The sequence below is a fragment of the Larimichthys crocea genome, chromosome XVII (genome assembly GCF_000972845.2).
Source record: "Larimichthys crocea isolate SSNF chromosome XVII, L_crocea_2.0, whole genome shotgun sequence".
NCBI lineage: Eukaryota > Metazoa > Chordata > Actinopteri > Sciaenidae > Larimichthys > Larimichthys crocea.
In genome coordinates, this window is record NC_040027.1 from 19999361 (window position 1) to 20022969 (window position 23609).

The window sequence follows — 23609 nt, forward strand, 5'->3', positions numbered from 1 at the left end:
TCGGTGAAAACGTAAACACGGGGCTTGAAATTATCAGTCTTTGTTGTTTTTAATTATTTTTAGAGCAGAGTTTTGCTATGAGCAGTCCTGCCCTAATAAAATATATATATTACAAGATCACTCACTGTTTTCTGTTACTGTTCAAATCCCCTGTGCGTGTTTTCAAATGAATATGATGTGTTGTCTGTCTCTATCCGTGGCTGCCATTGCCTTGCATATCAAGAAGAGGCGACTTTACTGTATCTAGTAGTGGATTAGATCAGACGTATGAAAACAAAGGGTGCAAAGATATGCATGCATGCATACGTTGCCTCCTTGTTCTGTAAATGATAACCACTTTGTTCTGTGCACGTTGTGTTTTGTGATGCACAAACGACAACAACAAAAAAAAGACAACACAAAGATTAGATTAGGTTTTTTGTTGTTGTTTTTTTAGTTGCGTATCATCATTTCATCTTAAATTACAATAGAAACATTCAGTATGTACAGGAATGTCATTCTGCTGAGTGGTAGCCGTGCCCAGTGAAATTTGCTGATTGTAAACATCACAATGCCACTAGATTCTTTTTTTCTTCCAGGTATATCTGAGAAACCAAAGCAAATAAAAAAAAGAAAAATAAGCTTAATTCATTATTAGAAAATAAAATATGATTTGTTACTGGAATAGGCCTATTGCAACTAACGACGGCTTTTAAAACAATATTGAATGTACATTTCCACCACCATTAAAAAACATTGAAACTGACTCCTAGCCGTCATCTTGAATCCCAATCCTTACTCTAATCATGAATAAATCAGCAGTGCTCTAATTCCAACACTTGAGACACCACCTGAGTTTCTAGGTTTTGGACACTCTGTTGCTGGGACACAGCCTTCAAATAACCTCACTACCAACACAATTAGAGGTGACCCCTTTCTGTTTTATCATTTCATTACAAGCATTTGTTCATATACAGATTATTATTTGACACAGGATCGTGGTTATGATGTTCAAGTCCTTCTATAGGTCAATAATGGCTTATACAAGAGCAGCAGAGGATGTTCACAAAGCAGGAATTCTGTGGTGGTTCAGAGCTTCTTCACTCACTAAAGATGCAACAGGCGGACAAGCACGCAGTCCTTCGCTGCTCGGCGTGAATGGCCTGTTTGTTCAAGCTCAAGTACTGCTGGAGTCTATCCCACACACCAGGAGGAGAAAAGGAGGGAGTCTGCCTTTCTAAAAGACACATTCATCTGTCCTCTTAAAACGGGACAATTTGTGTAAAAGGTGCCATTTACAGTATATAAATGTAAAGAACAACTCTCACTGCACATCTGATTTTTTTTTTGACTCTGGAGAGTTTGCATTGCTGGCTGATTTACATAGCTCTGTGCAAAAGCCATTACACATAACTGTAAATACAACAGGGTTGGCGATTTGATCATTTCTTCAGGAGGAGACTGAAAAAAAAAGAGTTCCACATGAATACATTTGTGTCAGTGTTTCAACAGGTTACAAGGAAAGGAAGGAACTTTAAAATAAACAAGAAAATGTTCACTCACTCTGAGAAACACAATGAACCAAAGCCTATGTAGTGTAAAAGTATGAATAATATGAATAATTTATATCTTATTTGGTGATATCGGTTTTGATCACAAATCTAAACATAGGTAAAACCTGTCAACCAAAATATATCACATGACACAGTACAAAAAGTCCTGATAAACTATGCCGTGAATTGTATGATATCATATAGTTTACCTGATAAACTATGTCAACACATGATTATGTGTTATCATCACTGAAGTAATTTTATCTCATTTACATTAAATTAAAAGATGTGGGAGAGCTTTGGAGTACTCAGGTGCTGCTAGTCAGCTGGAGTGAGTGTTAGTAATTGTATGAGGGGCAACTCTGGCTCAATCAGATGCAACCCTACTACCCTGAACTGGGCACATGTCTATCCTGGGGTAGTAGTGGAGGTAATCTGAAGTATATATTACACAAACGTGACTTTGTTTTCTACCCTAGTGAGCCTCTTATGGGTGGCCACAGTGCTAGACAAACAAGCCTGCTAGAAGCGATGTTTCATAAATATAGGCACATTTCTCAACTCGTCTCTATTTTAAATCACATGAGGAAGTCAAGTTCATCATAATATAGCTCTGGAAGAGGACGTAGCAAACCTGTCTGAGACAGTCAGGGCCACATAGAGCTGCAGTTGCCCACAAAAGTGGCATACATGAGAAAAACAAGAATCCATCTCTCCTAACCTCCTGATGTTTAAAAAAAAAAAAAAAAAAAAAAATCATGTGCCCCACTGGGCGGAGCTGGGCTGGGCTGAATGTGTTGCATAATGGACTGCAGAAACAGTAAGCTGTCTCAGCTCTAGTGTGCCCTCCTCTGTCTGTTACGGGCTGGAGGGAACATGGGTGCCATTCTCCCCTGTGCCCTTGGCCTTGTGTAGAGCAGCCTGAATACGGAAGTGTGTCCGTGATTCCATCGAGTAGTTTTTGTAATTTTGCCTGAAACAAAGCAAAAACAGACATTTACAATCACATTAGAAGTAAATTTAATGACAATGACAACAATGGTTTACAATCAAGTCAAAGGACTTGCTTGTAAGGACTTACTTTGCCGTTTCTAGGAGCTTGATAGCTTCATCTTTTCTGCCTTGCTCCAGACACAGCAGTCCATGCTCCAGCAAGGCATTAGGAACCAGGTAGTGGTCATACTTGATCTGGGTCTCACTGCAGATAATGTCAAAACACAGTGGTTACAGCATGTGTGGAGATGAAGCTGGTAAAAACAAACGTTCTTTTCAACACGGTTTCTGTTTCAAAACAGAACTCTCTTTATTCACGAGAGGATGCACAAAAATACAATCAAGGTAACTGGTGATGACACTGCAGGAAACATAGCATAGCATATCTGTTTTTTCTGCACGTCTGTGCACATCGCTGAGTGAGGCTTACTTGCAGAGGACGAGGGTAAAGTAGTGTTCAGCCTCCTCTTGATGCCCCAGGTGTTTGAGACATAGTCCCTTCAAGAGGCTCAGCAGACACTGATCATCTATGGAGAACTCATTCCCTGACAGACACACGGCAGGATAGTTAAGACTAAACAAAATAAGTCTCACAATAAATTTAACACCAGTATAGAATATGAAATCAATCAAAATAAAATGAGTATTTGAATCCATTAAATTGATCTTCTTGGCCCAGTTGAATAATTTTTCATACTTGGACTGCTCTCGAGTTTAGTCTGTGCCTCATCCAGTGTTTTCAGCATTCCTTCAGTCAGGTCTTTGTGTTTGCCAATGACTGTGTAGCCATTCCAGATGTACATCATCTCCTAGACAACAGACAAATACAAATACCAAAAATAATTTAATTGATACTGGTGAACATCAAATTTTCTCAGTGTTCTTGTTGGATTTGACGTAAACCAAGATAATTCTTGTTACACTATTTCTATGAGCTCAGATCTGACTGGTTCAGTCAATCAAGAAAGATCCACTATAGTCATCCACCGTGGTCATTATATGACCTACACTTGCAGGGCATAAGTGTACATAAACCCGGCAGCTATATTGTCAGCAATTTAAGAAGTGACAGAATGAGCAGGTTCAAGGGCTCCACCTCTGCCTATAGAGCTATATTTACTAGCTTTTCTATTTCATACAGGCTTTGCCCTCTAACAAGCACTATATGAAAAAATGATGCTGCCAGGAACCCAAAAGGACACATGAGGCTGAGATCTCAGTACATGGACTCAGCGGGGCACATATCTCACTCATAAAAAAACACTTTTCACGTTCTGGTTCACCTTCCACCTTTGTTAAAAACAAATGTTATGCCTTTGTATCGTTGTTCTGTGAGTACAGGGTTACCTCTTTAACTCATCACCCTGCTGCTTTTATCTGCTGACTTTATGGATAGCAGTTTAGAATACAGCAGCTATTTATACAGCCTGAAACAAGAGGGGTTGTCGGGGACATCCAGTACTGACCAGTGGAGGAGCAGGAAGAGGAATGGGACTTTCCGCAAGGTAGCGACGGGCTTTTCTGATCGCAAACTTCTCTGTTGGTAAAGATTTTCCTGCGATTTTCTGCTTCAGCCCTGGGACCTGCCTGAAATATGACAAAGTACACATATAATATGAGTAGCACAGAGAAAATATGTGACACATAGCTGACTGTTGACTGTTAAACATGGCTAAATACCCAATTAAATGCTTAATTAGTGGAGCATTTCTGATGTTGCGCACAATCAGTAAAATAGTTTTGTTGTTCTGTGCTGCACACAATCCAATTCTAGTTATATTATCCCTCTGATAGAAATTACATCTTCTATATTTGTTCATATTCCCAACAAAAGATAGTCTCTTCCCAGGAGAAAAGATTATGATATCTTAGACATATACCTGTCACAGTGAATGATCACTGCTTTCACTGTGGCTGCTGTGAGTTGTTTTAGTCGTGCCTGAGCTCATAGTTCATACCTGAACAGAGTGAACGCAGTTTCCCCGAAGGTTAAGCAATCATCCGGAGTCAGCATGCTGAGGTAGGCTGCTTTCATATACGCATAGGTAGCCTAGGGGAAGGAAAAAGGATGGTTACTACTGCAATCCCATCTTTCTTTTTTATATGAGACGAGGACAGAAAAACTATGACTGTAAGGAGTCTTATTCTTAGTCTTCCTTTTTTTAGCCAATACAAGCTGCTGACTCTGCTTTCATTACATCCTTTTTTCTTTTTCACTATCACGATCAAAAATGTCATGGATTTTGTCTTGTGTGTTGTTGCTGCAAGTTACAGGATGAGAGAGAGAGACCCCAGGCACAGGTATTAAACTGGGGAACTGTATATTGTATGTGTCATAACCACTAGCCCACCAATACACTCACTGTGTTGGTGATTATTAACAAGGATTAAGGATTACATCTTTCTGAGCTAAGAACAACCATTCTGTTTATGAAAACTACTTTAAATTAATATGATAGATTAAAAACATGTGTCAAACTAAAAAATAAAGTTGGTGTCGTTATTTTAATAAAGGGGTGATTGACACTGATAACAGAAGTGTGTTGTGGTTCTTGTCTGTCTGTGTTTTCATCAGGAATTTCTTATAGATTTGTTTGATTGAAATAAAAGGGTACAGTTCCAAAATTGATCTTTTATGCCAATTTTAATCCCTCATTAGCTTCATTAATCAATTAGCTAGAACCTATACAAATCCTGCACTACGGTGGCCCACCTTGGACCAGGAGTTCTCCTTGCAGAGCAGGTCAGCGTAGAAGTAGGCCATCTTCCAGTGCCTCTTGTATGTGAAGCACCACATCAGCTCCCAGTAACACATGTGGTGAAACTGCTTCCACTGCTGTTGAGCCTCACAGCACTCTTCAAAGCGAGTGATAGCCTGGAAACATACAAACCAATGAGGATGTCAGCTTCTTATACATAACATATTCACTGTCAATGTTAATATGTACTGAGCAACTCAACACAGATCTATGTAGCAGTATGTGTAGAAGACACAGAGGCTCAACTCAAAATCCGTTTTGTTTACTTTACCAATCAATGAGGTCAAAGTCAATCAATGTATGTTAAAAGGTGAGTTGGCCTGAACCCAGAGTGTATTGACAAATATGATCCTGCCATATATTAGAAAAGTTAAATACATACAGTATCATTATACAATTATCACCACCTACAAATATTAAAATACACTAGTGGTCACCAAGTCACACATTAAAAAAGCGTTTGGTAACAGCGTTCTTATTAAAAAGACAATCATCATCATGTACACATCAAACAATCACAGACATCAATAAATGTGTGAAGGCATGATGCATAAATAATAAAGATGTTCCACAGTGCAGTGACGATTCACGTGTTTTGTGTCCTGGTGTGTAAAAATGACTCACAGCATCCAGGTTTCCTTTGATCTCTTCTATTCGACCAGCGAAGAACAGGAAGATGGATCCCTGGGAGAAACACAACCCACTGTATGTTTGTAAAACGTTGAAGTTTGAAAAAGTTTGACACTTCTAATTATGCAGAAGACATTTGTAAAAAAAGTTTTTTTTGCAAACCTTGGGATATTTTTTGAGATATGGCTGCAGCAGTTTCTCTGCATCTTCAACGTCGCCTTCTCCAGTTCCTGCGAGAGACAAACAGAATGAAACCAGCTAACCTCATGAGTTTTTGTCGTTAGTTGCAGCTGTGTACATGTATGTGTGTGTGTGTGTGTGTGTGCGTGTCATTGCTCACCTAATATGAAACTCATGAAGGTGTGATAACAAAGCAGCAACATGTTACATAGGAAGGACCTGAATGTGCTTTCTACAGAGCCCTCCAGAAGCTGCTGAAGACCAAACTCCTGCATGAACACACACATACAAATACACGCACACATGAGCTTTGAACACACTAATGCATTTCGTAGGAAATCACAGGGGCAAGAGCTACATTATAGTTATTCAGTTTGTGCTGTAGGATGAGCCACGTCTGTTAGTCCGAATAATCATGCAGATGTTTCGATAAGATGACTTTTTTTTTAACAACTAGAAGATGATTAATCAAATTATTAGAATAATAACTCACTTTAACATCACTTCTCTAAGCTATATATATATGGTTGCAAAAATGTGCTGTATTAGATGTTTATTTTTGTGGTTATGTTGTTGTGTTTAATGTATTTATGTATTCATGTGAGGCTTTGTACAGACTGTGGCAGCAAATTTCCTTAATAACAACAATGAAGTATCGACCTATCTATCTAGCGCAACAAATATCAGAATGTCACGATGCAGAAGAACTGTACAGTCATTAGTCGTTATGATCAAAGCAATTTTTAAGTTTCATTTTGTGCTTTCACTAAACGTGTCAACTCTATAGTAGTCATACGAGTTTCGTCACAAGATTTACTGTGAATCTATGAACCAGTGAAACTGCAATTATGCAAATACAGTTCATGAGTTATCTACCTGTGTTTTTCATTATTAACACACACACAACACAGAACAATCCATGCCCTGTCTGCCGTCTCTAGCTCGACTTATTGCGCCCTCAGTCCTGTCAGCTGCTCTGTCTGTGAGCCATAACTGGCTCTCACTTGCCGGCAGAGCTCACCTTGTTACCAGAGAAACCAACAAACTCCAGCAGCTTGAGTGTCCGCGTGGGCAACATGGAAATCATCTGCAGGAAGTAGACAAGAACTTAGAGGCTAGCAGGAACATTTCAGCAAGACTCCTTTCTTTATAATCACAATACCAGTGGTCATTTACTCAACAAGGTTTCCAAGGAAATGATCTCATTTCATAAACATGACTGTACAGTAATTAGAGATATCTCCAAAGGTTCTGCTGAAAATGAATGAACCAGATGAACAATAACTAACCATAAAATGTCTAATAGACCCATGTCATTTCACTATTTCTTTAATATAATCTAAACGAAACTATTATTCTGTTTTTATGAGCAATTACGAGCATCGCATTCATCACACAACATTTAAGTCAAGGAAGTAGGTTTCAGTTCAGTCTTTCTTCTTTTGGTTCAGGCTTGATACTTCCTGAAAGTCTCCCACAATTCACGATGTGAACAACTATCCTTTGACCCATGTATGATTACAAATGCAAACATTCAGCCCTCTACTTACTAGATTAAAGGCTCCTACTCCCAGTTTAACGCCACCCTCAAAATGACCATGGTTGTCACCATGAGTGTATCCAGAGGACTGGAGGACTGTGTGAAGCTCTCTGTGAGGGAAAGATAAAAGAAGCCGATTAAGAGGGATTTACAAGGTAATGAGGAAGACAGAAACAGTAAAAAAAAAAAAAGGGTCAAGCATCATGAGATGAGAACAAGAATATTTAAATTATTATACATATTTTAATTTAAAAGTCTCTCACTTGTATGTCTGGTAGCTGTTCCTCACTTTGATTCCCCCTTTGATGAAACTGATCATGTTTTCATCCTGATTAAAGAAGAATTAAGAGTAAAACAAACGAATGAATGAATAAAACATAAATATTATCAGTGACTGATTCGAGTGCCTTCCGGGTAAGCCTTCCTGACCTGAAGGAAGGTGAGTGCTGCCCTCTGTAGGAGACATTCTGCGTAGCAAACCTCTGCGTGGAGTTCCTCTGAGGTTAAAATCACATGTCAGACAGACGGCCTGAACAGCTCGACAGTGTTAAGGCCAAACACACACATAAATACACATACACATACTTTAGATTACTACTTAGTACTTACTACTTTAAATTCAAAACAGTGTGCACGCAGTCTCATACTGACTGACGTAGCTTCCTTAATACTGACATCTGTCAATAAAGGACTTTACTGACCTTCTGTGAAGCCTTTGGAGAAACTCGACTTCTTGCGTTGCCTGATTGAAAAGCACAAAACACAAAACCAGCGTTAGTCATTGGCGCGTTTGTTCCAGTGGATATCATCCGGAAATCCAGATTGTTTTTCAGCAGCTCTGCACTGTCCCACATTTCTTTGCTTACCTTGTTTCTATGCAAATCAATGACTCAGCCTCTTTCCAGTAAAGACAGGATGCTGTGCTTAAGTTACCACAAGGTGCTGACTGAGCATTAAATGTCCTACCTAACAGTCACAACAATGAAAAAAAAGAAAAAAAAGAAAACGAAAAACTGCAGCCCTGACCTCAGATCAGTGCTGGACTGAACAAGAGCGTGTGTATATCTGGGTGGGATAATGAGATCTACCGTTAGTAAGGTCATGCCAGACTCTCACAGTGGCTCCAGGATACATTTTAACAGACAGTAGTGACATTCTTTCAGTCAGTCTGGAGGATCGGAACATGTTCTTTGCTTTTGGTATGATGTTGCTAATGACAACCAGTGTTCAAAAGAGACAGCATCATGTGTCTAAATGTTTAATTTAGCAGTATGACTCCAGACAAACCACTTTTAATTACTTTTAATTGTTTCTAAACTGGCTTGTCTCTATAGTGACTGGCTTTTGAGAGGCAAAGTCACTTCGGCAGCTCATTACAGAGGAACTAATTAGCTGGTGCTGTGGGAAAGTATTACCGCTGACATATAGCCTGCGCCTCCTTCATGGTGTTTCCTGCAGCCAGGATGTGTTGGGGGTCAAAGGTCATCATGGCCTGCATCTCCAGGATGGTGGCATATGTCAGAGCGTGGTACATGCTCTCTTTGGTTCTGTAAAAAAGACAACACGCAGTATTTGTTTCCAGCCACACTGCACTGGCCTTAAAAATGAAAGAGGAAGTTATAGATCTGTACAGAGATGATAAAGAGAAGAGGCCATACAGCTGCCACTTAATCAGTCAGTACAAATATGAGGCAGAACAACATGGGCACAGAAGAAGACCAAAGTCCTACCGATACAAAGAAAAAATGGAAAAAAACAATTAGTTCTATTTATATCTGTGGTTACTGGTGTGTCACATCACACCCTGTGTTGAACAAGGTTTAAAGACATGAAGGTGGAGTAAAAGTCTGATGTCGTCACACACATTTTTCTAGTAGATGTACTTGTTGTTCCCGTCAGAAAGCTTGTTATACACCATTATTTCAACAAATGACTTTAAATAAAAAAGTATATTAAACATAAAGAATATAGAGCTTTGTCATTAAAATTCTGCAGCCTACTACTACTTAAATATCTTCATACATTCTGTATTTACCTGTGTATTATATGTTAACATAAAAGAAGAGGTGTGTAGAGAAGAATGCTGTCAGTCTGCATAACTGACAACTCACTGCTTCTCACAACAGACTGACTCATGTGACCAGTCCGTGTGATGGCATTATGAGCTCCAACCAGTTCTCTTTCATGGACAATGGAAGCTAAAGACACAATACCATGTTAATCCTATTTAACTTTTATTACTTGTTATATTTGATAAAGAAAATAACTTCTAGATACATTATAGATCGAGATGAAAGTGCGACAATCCATTTAAATTTTTTGCCCTGTCATCGACCAATCCTTAATAAACCAATTCAGCTAAAACCAGGAAGCAGCAGCAGAGAATCAGAGAAGGCGGAGGCGCAGACAGAAGCCGAGGGATTTACCTGACTTACATTTCCATTGCGTCAGGCTTATGTAAGACAACAGCCCAAACTCAAGCTGAGCACCCTTTTTTAAGATGGAGCCGTGAGGTCGAATGATTTGCCCGTAACTCTGCTAAAAGTAGCTGGGAATGCTAAATATTTCACAGGAGCACTCAGATATTTTCATCAACATCATCTCAGGGAGGACAAAGTCTTCACCATCCTGACAGGACTGCAGCCGGGTCTGCCACATATTTTCACCACAGTGTGTCATGATGCGAGGAATGAATGCACGTGTGCACTCACGCCTTGTATTCAGCTGTGCTTGCGTCAGAAACAATCAGGAAGACCAGTAATGCCTGCATGGAAACAGTTTATTTGTCCAAATGCATCACTGTTTTCAGTGTTCACGATCATAATATTATCTGGAGAAAAATAATGCTTTCAGTCAAACTCTAATTTTCAATGTGTGTTTTATCTATTTTTAGCAAATGAATTCCTCTTAACTCTAACAGGGAAATTATTTAACAGATGCTGGATTATTTACACCTCTAAAGGACACATGCACAGACAGTCAGTTGCTGTATTGTACTGTACTGTACATGTACGTCACGCTCTCATGTCTTGCCCCTGTTATCTCCCTGAGTGAGGAACGGGGCAGGAAAAAGATTGCCCTGTTTTGGCTGTACTTTGTCTGGTGGCATGTTTGAACAGAGAGCTGGCAAATAAAACTAAGCCTGCAGTTGGATAACTGGGATTTGAAGGTTGATCAAGAAAAAAAAAAAAGACACTAGACTGGTTACTTAGCAGACATGTTTCTACAAACATATCAGCACCTCAATAACTGAACCCTTTAAGAGAGGAGCAACTTAAAGAGATAGCACCACTCAGGGGTTATATAAAGTGGTATAAGTTGCTCATTGGTAGTGATATTGATGCATGGGAATAGGTCAGACTACCTCAGAAATATTCAAGTAAGACTGAAATTAACAGCAATAAATGGAGCCAGTAGTTAAAGATTTTAAACCACAACCGGCACTCAAAAAAACGTTGATTCTTTTTACAGACTTCCTCTGTATCAACGGCTCTGTTTGTTCAATAGATCACTGATACAGGTCATAAGCTTCTGTCAGCCCATCATTATCATTACATAGCATTCATTTGGCAGACACGTTTGTTCAAATGAACTTACATCTTCACACATACAGAACATACATCGGGAGTAATTTGTAGTTCAGTGAATCAGTGTCTTGCTCAAGGACAGTTCTCCATGTACGTAACTGCCAACCTGACCAACTAAGCTCTCCTAGGCAATCCTATGAAAATGAGGAATTGGAACACATCTCAATAATCTGAACTTTAAGACGAAGATGATCCAAAAGATTCAACATCCCCCAATTTCTAAAATACCTCAGTTACATACAATGTTCAATTCCCGGTCCCACATCATCCCATGTCAGAGTTTCCTTCCAGAGTCACACTCATTATCGTGAGACTTTAAACTGCCCATAGGTAATGCTAAATGGACTGTACTTATATAGCGCTTTTCTAGTCTTTCGACCATTACATACTGTATCTCATTCACCCATACACACACACATATTCATACACTGATGGCATTGGGTGCCATGCAAGGTACCAACTGCTGATCAGTTTTAGGAGCTAACCTTTAATACACATTCAAACAGATTCTGATTAGTGGATGACCTGCTGTATCTCCCTGTCTTCCTCTCAATGCATGCTGGGATAGGCTCCAGTTGCCATTGACCAGAGACAGAAAAGTAAAGGTAAAAGTGTGTGTGTTTGTGTGAGTGTGTGTGTGTGTGTGTGTGTGTGTGTGTGTGTGTGTGTGTGTGTGTGTGTGTGTGTGTGTGCTGCAGAGGTTATGGTATACCCTTGTCCCTTCTGACTGCGTCAAAACACAGCTGGGGGAGGGGAAGGGAAGGAGACACAGATCAAAGCAGGTGAGAGTTTGCTAAGCACACGTGGACTAAAGTGCTAGAGAGAGAAAACGCCTAGGAGAATGAGGAAAATGTTTGCAGGTGTTTCACAGCATCCGGGCTGCTTGTCTTTCAGAGTAACTTGTTCACAATGCAGCAGATGTCATCACACCTTACATAACATTACATAAGTCAGGTGCCTCGAGCTATTGTATTTCTAACAAAATTCTCTTTCAGAGCAGCAAACAGGAAAAATCAGACCAAACCAAACAAAATGAAGCTCTATCTTGATTTGATGTATGTGACGTATGCAACACTTTACTCTGTTAAACTACAGAGAGGCTGGAGGGGAGGAAACAGCATAACACCTGAACAGATCACCACAGAGGCCGTCATTATCATAGGATTGACCTGTCTTGTATAGTTTCACTCTGCACTTATAATGTTCAATCTGTGTCAGATCTACCCATCTGGGCTTTAAAACAGCTTCAAACATCTACATATTCAACTACTGTTTGTTCAGGTGCACGTCAGTGGTGGGAAGAGGCAGCGAAATCACACGCAGAGCTGTGGGAAGAATATCAAGACAGAAATGAGGACACCCGCTGAGCTGAAAGACGCTACAGGTGGCTGTTTTACACAGACTTTCCTCCAGATTGGAATATTTTACAAATCTGGGTTTAAATACTAAATAGCATTATGACTGTGACAACAGGGCAGTCACTTGGCAACAGATGATTTCTGTAATGTTGCAATGAAAGTCTTCATAATTGACATCACTCTTTCAACACTTACAGTGCTAAACACACCAAAATGGCTCCTAACTGCAAATCTAATTACAAATACTAATTAAATAAACTGAATTACAAAAAAAGCAAGTACAGGCTGACAAGAAGAAGCTGTTCTTCTGTCTCAGTTTAGCTGGCACTGAAAAGAAGAAACTGGGGCTAAGGAGTGGCTCGCAGCCCCAGAGAGGAAATAGAGAAGATAATAGCAAGAGTGTGAGGAAAGTTCTGAGAATAGACGAGAGAATGAGCGGAGTATAATGGAGTAACTTGATGACACTATGTCAAAAACTAGAGGCAGGGTGTGAGCCCGGAGAGCAACTGAAAATAAAAACATCTAACCAGCAAGTTCACTGAGTCAGTCCTGATGCAAACACCTGGTATCTCTGTTTCTCACCTGTCACTGTGCCAAGAACCAGGTATTTACATTTTAAAATGCCTGCTTGGTTTTTTATTTCAGGAAAGAAATGTTCATAACCAGGAAAAGAGAACATCAACTTACAACAACAACATACTTATTTAATATTTTTTTTGTTTTTACCATTTATAACTTGTTTTTTCAGTTTTTTAAATGTTTTTAAATCTTTCTTTCATCTGTATTTTATACGTCACTTGTTTTAACACCTGTGATTGATGTATTTCCTTTGTAAGCTGCATTCTGTGTCATTAATGTTGCTATAAAAATAAAGTTGGTTGTTATTACGACTATTACTATTACAATTATCATTACTATTAAAGTTATTGTAATGCTCAAAGTTTACAGTAAGGTTTTATTTATGAATAAATTGATATTTAGGGATAATCAGCAAATGTTAAATGGCAAGTAGTGGGTCAGTAGTGGGTGTTGCTGAGTCATGCATCAACTTTTGACTAAGAAGACCATAATCAGTGATGTAAAAGCAAAACTAAGAGTCTAGAGACAGGCTGGCAGCTCAGGTGAGGCTGTATGTATCGACACAGAGGTGCATTGAGCTGAATGCTAACATGTTTAGCAGCTTTACCATATTCACCATATTAGATTAGTGTGTTAGCATGCTAGCATTTAATTAGCACCAAACAAAAATCTACAGGCCTTTTCCACACCAGACCTTTTGACTTGTCATAACAGGTTTGATGAATAACATGTTCAGTTTGTATGTCCCAGTCAACCGTGACAGTCTGACAATTAGTCAGTATGCACGACACCGGGGCCCGGAAAGGGAAGCGGCTAAATGGAATTCAGCCATCAGTAATGTTAGTATCACCTGTCTTTTTTAACCATGATATGTCAAAATATCTTCTGCACAAAAGGCCTTTTGCATGTGAATGCAGCTTCCAGTTAAAAACGTCTCCACGGTCTAACACCTGAGAGCACAAAACACCTAAAAATACAATTGCTTGCAGGTATAACCTCAGCTGTTTGTCTTTAAATTAATTGCATTTGTCCACAAAAGCACATATCCAGGTGGGTCAGAGTAGACTAGAGCTGAGAACAGCATTAGCATGTGGATCAGGCTGTTCTCCTACCTGCATCTGAGCTGGGCCTGCGCTTCTTCAAAGTGATTTCTGAGGAACAGATCCAGGGCAGTCATGCAGTCCTCCAGAGCCAGAGACAAGTCTGACCGCGAGCACCTGGAGAACCAAAACAAACACAGCATGTGAAAAGAGTGTTAAAAATACATTGTCATCAAACACTGTTCAAGTAGAACAATGTATTACAATTGTAACGGCGGTTTTGGATAAATTATGCTGTCATTGAATCAGGTTTAATACAATTTCAAAGGACAAACATTCCCTAATACCTTTTTCAAATAAAACTCTAAGTGAATTCATCTTTGAAGATCCACTCCACAAGGATCTCCCACTATCTGTTTCACTACTGCAGTGACCTTGTTCTCATTTACAGCAACAAAAGCAGCCTCCAAACACTGACCTACTATAGAGAGCGAGATCTTGATCTTGTCTCACTTTACTTGTGTATTCTTCTTTTATTCGTCCCTTTTTCTACTCCTCTAATATTTCACAATAGAAACAGAGAGAAAGGCAGAGTGAGCCAGACGAGCGAACTCACTTGAGAGAGTGCTTTGCTATTAGTGTTATTGCTGCAAAATGACAAGCCCGGGGACCAGTTTTGAATATAATCATTTATGTTTCCTCTTGTAAATACAACTCACTGCTGTAAGCTGTCTTTGTGAAAATGAAGAATTACTCCTGATGATTGTTGATAATGTTGCTGTGTGTTCAGAGTTCATTACACGGCGCGCATGACCCTCCGTGTGACGAGTGCATAGCGTGGCCAAATTGGGCACAAGTCATGAATCCATCGCTCCTTCTTCTTATTTCTTCATCACAAGGCTGCCTCCTCTTTGATTCCACTCTGTGCACTGATAATGAATCTGTTTCTTTATTTCTTCACTTCAGGGTAAGAGCAGTACACACAGCATGTGAGAAACACATTATCATTCAGCATAATGAGCCGAATGAAGCTGCTGGTAAAACACTAATGTTCAACATTAAGCTGATTCATTCCTGTCATTTGGATTATGATTTGTTTGTTTTGCAGAGCTATACATTTGGCTATTTTTTTTCCTATTTGTGTTAATTTGCATAATGAAAATTGATTTTCTTTTTTTGTTTGTTTTTCTGTGAAACGGGAACTGGGTTTCTATTTTATTTCAGCTTGAAATAAAGTTTGTTGCTGTGCTTTGAGGCTCTGTATTGATCACACGGACGTGGAAATCGTTGTCCATTTACATTTAACAGCTGCAGCCATATTTACTTCTTACACTTAGCAGAAAACATCAGACAGACGCAAAGAATAGGAGAGCAGAAACTCGACTACGACGAATGTGTAACTAACAGACAACATTCACTTTACATTCCTGCCCATTAGAAACACACACACAGACACACACCATAAAGGAGCACACACACTGCTGCAGCTCTGGCTAATGACATGCAGGTGACTGCTGGATTCACCATATGACCAGCAGCAAGCTGAGCTTCCTGATAACAGCAGGAGACTCACCATGACAACTGCTGTCATAAAAAAAAAAAAGTGTGTTACAGTGTGTGTTTGGTACATGTTTGTCTTTAGGCGCACGCACAATCAGCATTTCTAAAAAGTGTCACGTGTTTCGATAAAGATGAAGAAGAAGAGAGAAAACTCAATAATGAGAAATTGTTTTACAGTGGAAGGTTATGAGGGACAATACAATACAATTAACCATTGCAACAATAAATATAACTAAGTGCCTGCTAACAATAAAACAATGAGACATAAAGAGATCAATAATACAAACATTAATAATGCCAGTAGGACATTAAACCAAGTTAACCTGTTTATTTGTTTATGTCATTGATTTCAAGGATAATGCTGCAGAGTCACATGTCGTCTCATAGTGGTCACTGACTAAATCCAACCAATCCAACCCGGAGCTTTCTCAACTGTGTCGTAACAGTTTTCTCCCTGCATAAATAGAGGTGCAATGACAATGTCACTTTTTGTCTACAACAACAAGCTGACAGAGGAATTGGAGGCCATCCAATGATGTGTTTGGATACTTAAACCAAACTGAGCAATCACCTCACCGCTCTTGTGCTGACTCAGTATTGATTATATTCATTCCCCGTGCTGTCACCTTAATCTTAACTATCAAAAATACGTGTGTGATCTGGACTCTTAACTATAATGCAGCCAAACTCTAAATGTTAATTGTCTGTAAGTCTACCCACACATCCAGTATTTATATCACATCATTCAGTTTATAACCCTGCTGGAGTCTAACCTGTTAGAGTCTAAGCACAACCAGGAGCTAATAAATAATAAATGTAAATAAATGTTAATTGCATTTTAGAGAGCTTCTGTACTTATCTAACAAAAGCAGACACCGGAAACAGCAAGTACATACGATACAATGTTTCTGATCAACCTTCCTACCGCTCAAATTGTTTCGATTATCCAGGAGAAAATAATCAAATCAGTAAACAAAGAAATGACTACTCTGATGGCATGTCTATGAGGGTGAACAATCATTGGCTTCATCGTTTCCTTATAGGCGGAAACTAACTTGACTGGTCCTGACTTACAAGAAAACAGGATATTGGCAGGTTTACAGATTTAAGACAATCTGAGGCCTGAAGGCACTGAAAAGAAAAGAAAGCAACTCTCAGTGAGCAAAGATTATCACACAGCACAACACACTGTGCTTTAAAATGAGGTAATAAATGACGATTGTATGCAAGAAAGAAAAGGGATGACAGGCAGCACAATGTGGAGAGTCTGTACGGTTCAGGATGTGCATATCTCGCATTGTTCCAATAATTTAATTGAACTCAGCTTAAATTCAGGGTTGATTTCTCTAGAGAGCAACTTGCACAATGATGATCATTATCAGTGAGGAACACAAACACACACACACACACACAGATAAAACCACTCAACATACAATCACGACTCATCATGCATGTGCTTACTAAAACCAGAAAGCACACACACACGCACACTCCTCCAAGAGTGACGAAGCATTAGTTTATCACCAGAGCTTTCACCACTTTCACTCAAACCCGCATAAGACACCCGAAGGCCTCACAGTGTTGACACAATACAGCCGAGCTGCTCCTTTAATAATCCGAGCAAGTTTGTCCACATGCCTGAGTGTCACGGCTAGGACACAGAAAATCGCACACTTACAGAGCATCTCGCAGAGGCCGAGTGAATGACAAACACACACACCGTCCAAACGTGCAGCGAGTACCTTACCCGTTTGACAGAGTCTCTTCCTCTCCTGACATTTTCATCTGGCAAAGTGTGCGAAAGAGAGGGAGAGAAAGAGGACAGAGAGAAAGAAAATTGCAGAAGTGAATGTGAGCCTGGGGCCTTTCCAGCAGTGCAGTGTAATGGTCTGTGTGTCTCAGCAGCAGCAGCAGCAGCAACAAGAGCAGAAGCAGCAGCAGAAGGGCAGGCGGGTAAAAGAGAAAGAGAGAGAGAGAGACAGAGAGAGAGGGATAGAGAGAGGGAGAGAGAGAGAGGGGAAGACCGAAGGAAAGAGGGAGGGAGAAAGAGAGGAGGAGGAAGGACGCAGCAGCAACAGCAGATCTTAATAAGATTGGGATGACTATTGCACATGAGGGGAGAAAACACAGTCTATCTGTGCTGCCTCTAATCCACACACACACACACACACACACACACACACACACACACACGCACACACACACACACACACGTCCCACCTCTTCCGATGATCACCCTCATGCTACACACTGCAGTCTCTGCTGCGATTGGTTAATGCAAAGTCCGGGGTGGGACTAAATGTCCAAGACTCTCGGCCTGATGATTTTCATATCCAAAACAAGATTTTAACAAACAAAGAGGAAGGACAGAGTGATGCCTAATAGGAGAAATACCTTGTTCATTCATACACGACATAAAACCTTCGGCTGCTACGCGTGAAAGAGGGAACATGAGGCTTAAAAGACATGACACTATGCTGATGCATAGTGAGAGACTCAGCCGGTCCAGTCTGCTGCAGTGTTCAGTCCCTGCCATTGCAGCGACCAGAGAGTCCAGAAATAGAAGACATAGACGCAGTACAGCAGCTCATACTGTGGATGCACGAGAAATAATGTAAAACCACGAATAAAGAACAGGCACAGAGTCTGAGTTATGATGTTTGAGCACCATGAACTGCAAATCTCCCATTAGATGAGTATAAGTGTACACATGCACCTCAGCTTTAGTTCAGAGAGGACTGACTTGACACTCACTCCCATCAGCCCCTCCTCATCAGTGGTATTTAGTGACATGTTTTTAATACAGACATTTTGACATGACATAGCAGAAAAATCACAGGTGTAATGAATAATATTAGGCGTAATAAATAAGAGTTACACTACATTAAGCTTCACTAGTTTCTGACACGCTGCATGCTTGTTCACTGACTCGGGCATACACTGAAATGGAACAGAGCCATGGTTTCCTGTGATGACAAATCAAAATATCTGCTGTGATGAAGACCCACTATCACAACACTGATTGCCATCCATGGTTGTAAAAGTACTTAAAACATCAATCCTTTCAAGAGGCAGCAAGCAGCATTAAATACACTCTGGTCTGTGTCAATACTGAGACACAATTTTAGCATTCGGTCGACTCATTTGAGTCATGTTTTATGTTCTGAGCAAGGATATTAAATTGCAAGATTTGAGATTTGTTGTTTGTCTGTTTGCCTCAGTCTAATAACTGTAGGAACTGCAGGAATTAATAATTATTTCCTCAATTAATCATAAATCAATTAATTATTTGTTCTATAAAATGCCCTGTCAAGCTCAAGGTGATATCTTGATATTAGATTACTTCTTTTATGAGATGTGAGAGGTGAATGTTTGGTATTTCCCCTTAAAAAATAACTCAAATAATCGATTGTTGTTCACGATTAATTTTGCATCAGTTGACTAATTAATTTATCAATTCGTTCAACTCTACTGCATAAATAGTAACTGGAGATCTCTCTCCATCGAGCCAGCGTGTAATATTCAATGTACCATAGTATATAGCACACATACACAACCACAGACACACACTCTATTAGTAACACTGCTAACATCAAGTAAGCATAAAGATCACACTCGTGACTGAGTCGAAGTGCTCATCATGTTTAACGCAGTTGTCGCTCCCATAAAGACACAATTACAAGAGCGTAGCACTTTGGCCAGCACATGAAGACGCGGGGGAATCACCATCTATCTTTATAGACTGTAGTAAAACAAAAAAAGGGAAAAATTGTTGCTTCGACCTCTCGTGTGTGTGCTATGAGGAGCACAGAGTCATGGGTTTAACATAGACATAATTAGATTTGATACTAGCTGTCCTCATGGCAGACAATTGGATTTGGTAACAGAAAAACAGGGATTGTTGCTATTTCAAATTATCTAGGATTTTAGCTTAATATAATAATATAAATCTCTACTTCTTTTACGCACCACACAATAGTAAATCACCCTAAACAAAACCTGAAACAATCCTCAGTAGAAAACAATATGATGCTTTTGTTTTATGACACAAAAAACAAGTATTATAGCTGATTGTGACCATATGACATATGTAGTTGATGTAGTGACAAGCAGCAAAGTGAGGCCAATGCGGCAGTGCCAAAAAACTGCAGTTTCTTAAACGTCCACTTGAGGCTGGCTGCAGAACGAGTCGCTCCATAAGCCCCCAAAATTTCCAACTTCACACCAGAAATAAACATGTTTACAGCCTGGTACAAAAACCTGTTTTGGTTTCATTTATTTGTTTAAACTCTTTTCAAATTATATCAAGGTTTAAAGTTATGCACAATCAACAGCATGGCTGCTTCGATTGTCAAGTTAAAGGTGGCTTGTTTAAGCAGCCGGGCGTCATTCAGCCCACCTCAGGTCCGCCAAGTATTTCCCAAAAAGTCAAACTATAGCTGCATATTGTAGAGACTAACTAACTGAAAATAAATCTAATGTGTGAGTGCTACTTTTAGCACCTTTAACCTTGATTTGTTCAGTTCATTATTCATTTTGCTGCATGCTCTATCCGTCTCCTCGGGCTCTTAATGAATCCTTTACACGCCTTGACAGAGAATGCAGGATTAGACTATTGAATAAGCACCTGGTTCGTGCTCACACACATACAGTCATAACATTACAGAGAGAGATGTATTTCAGGGTCTCTCTGTCTGAATTATTAATATGTCGAACAGTGAGGAAAAGCTGCAGTAATGACAGTGACCTGTGATGGCCTTTACCTCAACATGTCACTGATAAGTCAGGAAGTCCTTTAAGTGAAGTGAATTTCATCCTGTTCACAGAGACTCGCTGTCATACAGGATTGCAAAACAAGCACCGTGAGAACTTTTAAAGACATCAGCGAGTTTCTTTGAGCATTTTTGTTGCTATCCACTCCAGAGTTTTCCTCTCTACGATCAGTTCACTGTCCGGTCTTACCCATTAGATGGATTTGTTGTTTCCAGACCATCATTGTTGCCCGGTAGCTCCAACCTGAAACAGAAGAACAAAATAGAGGCCGTTTAGAGAAAAGAGAGAACTCTCAAGGGACTGAAAAGCAGCTGATAGGCCAGCTATTGTTTAAGAAATATGATCTCGAGAGCCATAGAAACGCAGACACTGATATATGTGGACACTCCCAAGCTACTTATTTCTATGAGGGACATTTAATCCAGAAATTAAAGTGAAAGTTTTGAAAAATCCGTGCGATATGGGGACAGATCTTGGGAACGTTCTGGTGATGAATCTAAAAAAAACAAATATCAAGTTTCAGGGCTCAAAACGTGTTTAAATAATAAATTTAATTCTTTTTTCCCCACCTGAAGTCTGTGATGATTGGATCCAGTTCTGGACTGTTTATGACTGACAACCTGGGAAAATAAATAAAAGTGAGTTCAAACTGCTATTACATATGTTGTTATTAGTGAGCATCACATGGTTTGTGGTTTCTATTGTGACTCTGCTGATTGTTCCCGACAGTAAAAATAAATGAGTGTGTGCACAATGTGAACGTACCGGCTTGGGGAGTCTGGGCCGTCTGGTATGTCTTGTGCCTGCATGGCATCCCTGTGAAAGAGGTCGAAGATCAATTTAGAGAGAGCCTAAGAATGGATCTCATGACGGTGAGAGGAGGATGTGTGCTAGAACACTGGAGGTCTGATGTGAAGATCTGAGGAGGACTTCATACATTTCAATTAAACTTGTCACTAGCATAAGAAAAGAAGGAACAATGAAGCACATGTCAGCAGTAACACACGACTAAAGGAGCTGAAGATATTTATGTCACATGTTGTGCTCTGTTTTGTTTTAAAAAACCCAGTGTGATACTTCTCAAACAGCATTCAGGCCTTAGAGGTATCCATTTAAACGTAAGGTGAGAATAACTTCCCATGTGGACCTGTCATCACATGGTGCACCTGACGAGGTAGTAGGAAGTAAAAAAAAAGAAAAGAAAAAAGAAGTGATTTGATGAGGCTTAATTTAGTTATTTACTATTTACGACACAAATAATCATCCTGCGAACCCTTAAATACACATTTTTGTCCATCCGCTTGTGGGAAGTGTGGAACCACTTCATTAGATCATCTCTTTGAAACCATAATATGAATATTTAAGTACTGTTGATGCAAAAAACGATCAAAAAAAGAACAAAATAACAACAAACAAACTAAATAATCACATCTTTATGAAATCAAAAGGTGTATTAAAGCTCAGTGCTACTGTGCTGAAAGAATGTTTGACCACATCATCAGTGTAATGTTGTCCAACAGGCTACAGAGACTTATTGGAAGGATCCAAACGTCATCCAGTGTTTGTCATGTTTAATGGATGTAGGCCTCCCTCCCTGTCACTCTCAGCTTATTTCTTTCTGACTGTTACAGTGTGTCAAGTGTACAGAGGATCTTATGAGGCTCCTGAACATGTTGTTGTGTCAGATTGATGACAAAACGCAGACAAGTACCGACAGAGCCACGACATGCACTGATTTTCGGGAAGCTTTCTCTTCTTCTACTCACTTTTTGCTGACATTTTTCTTCGAGCTTCGTCTCCAGTTGTTGATAAAACTCATTCCACAGCTCTGGGATCCGGTGACAGAGCAGAATTATCCCCGGACAGAGCAGGTTTACACAGGGCAGAGGACTGTGAGCTCACACTGACACAAGTGAAGTTTCAGCAGCCGCTCTTCCTCCTCCCTGACGTGGAAAGGTGTGTTTCTCACATCATTAGAATAATCTGTCATTTAAACGCACTGTAATGGAACTGCTGCAGGTCCTGGCTTCATGGTCCTAAAGCCCTCCGTATTCACACAAGGTTACACACTCAGATAGTGAGTCAGTCTTAGTTCATTCACCAAACATGTACATAAATACATAAAGAAAGTTATTAAAAACATTTTAAAAAACGAAAGGGGGTGTAAAATCTCACACCAACAAGATGGGTAACTTTCTGTGTAGTTTCCCCCAATGTGGGATCAATAAAATCTATCTTATTCTATTTTATCATATATTATTTATTGCTTGTTTGGTAGAAACATGGCAGACTCCATAGAAGAGGACCCAATAAGATCATTCTAACAAACAAACATAACAATTAATATTTTCAGGTGCTTACACACAAATGAAAACACAGATCCGACATATTTAGACAATAGGTTCTCCTAAATCTTACAGACTGGACCTTTAATTTTTTTTTATTTAATCTGATATATTTTGAACATCTACAGTTTTGGGGGCAAAATAACACTTTAAAATATAATTTCAAACAGAAACATTTATATAAAACACAAAGTTAAAATGTGTATGTGCTTTATTTATTAAGCATTTTTGCAATTGTTACACATTTCTGACTGTTTGCTGTTTTTTGTAATTGCTCTATATGAGAAAAATATACATGAATTCGAACGTTGTTGTGTTGGGAGGTACTTTCCACTACACGACATTACAGAGGGTACTTTTCACTCCACTGCCAGCTACAGTTACTAGTTATATTGAATATACAGATTCAATATACAAATCTCAGTAACACTTCATCTTGTATAAAATATAATGTGTTTTGTGTTTGTGTAAAGCAGTTACATAAATGTTGCTTAATAATATAACTCATAAAATAATATAAGATTCCACACAAAGAGTATTTTAGCATATGAGTAGGTTTTCTTGATCTGTACTTTTACTCAGTGGTATAGAAAGTATTTTTCACTTAAGTAAAAGTACCAATAAAACAACATAAAAATACCCTATTACAGGTAAAAGTACAAATTATCAGCAAAATTTACCTTGTTCCATGTGAGAGTCACATTACTGTGTTATTGGATCGCTGATCTCTGAA

General features: G+C 39.4%; 1 protein-coding gene across 4 annotated transcripts; it reads right to left on the bottom strand.

Annotated features, from left to right (window-relative positions):
- Positions 1–409: 409 nt before the first annotated feature.
- ttc39a (tetratricopeptide repeat domain 39A) lies at positions 410–22486 on the bottom strand. Of its 4 annotated transcripts, XM_010738840.3 has the most exons (21): positions 22298–22486; positions 21297–21347; positions 21101–21151; positions 20721–20774; positions 14271–14375; positions 9050–9181; positions 8336–8376; positions 8064–8131; positions 7898–7962; positions 7645–7744; positions 7116–7181; positions 6255–6363; positions 6077–6144; positions 5909–5968; positions 5239–5400; positions 4484–4575; positions 3992–4112; positions 3223–3334; positions 2956–3070; positions 2614–2730; positions 410–2505 (listed from the first exon to the last, which is right to left on the bottom strand). In XM_010738840.3, the coding sequence occupies exons 1-21, from the start codon at positions 22348–22350 to the stop codon at positions 2391–2393; spliced, it is 1857 nt and encodes a 618-aa protein (XP_010737142.2). In that variant the 5' UTR covers positions 22351–22486; the 3' UTR covers positions 410–2390. The 4 variants fall into 4 exon arrangements, with proteins under 4 accessions (XP_010737142.2, XP_010737141.1, XP_027145838.1 ...); XM_010738839.3 differs by lacking the exons at positions 20721–20774; positions 21101–21151; positions 21297–21347; positions 22298–22486 and adding an exon at positions 17506–17712; XM_027290037.1 differs by lacking the exons at positions 20721–20774; positions 21101–21151; positions 21297–21347; positions 22298–22486 and adding an exon at positions 14677–14733.
- Positions 22487–23609: the final 1123 nt, after the last annotated feature.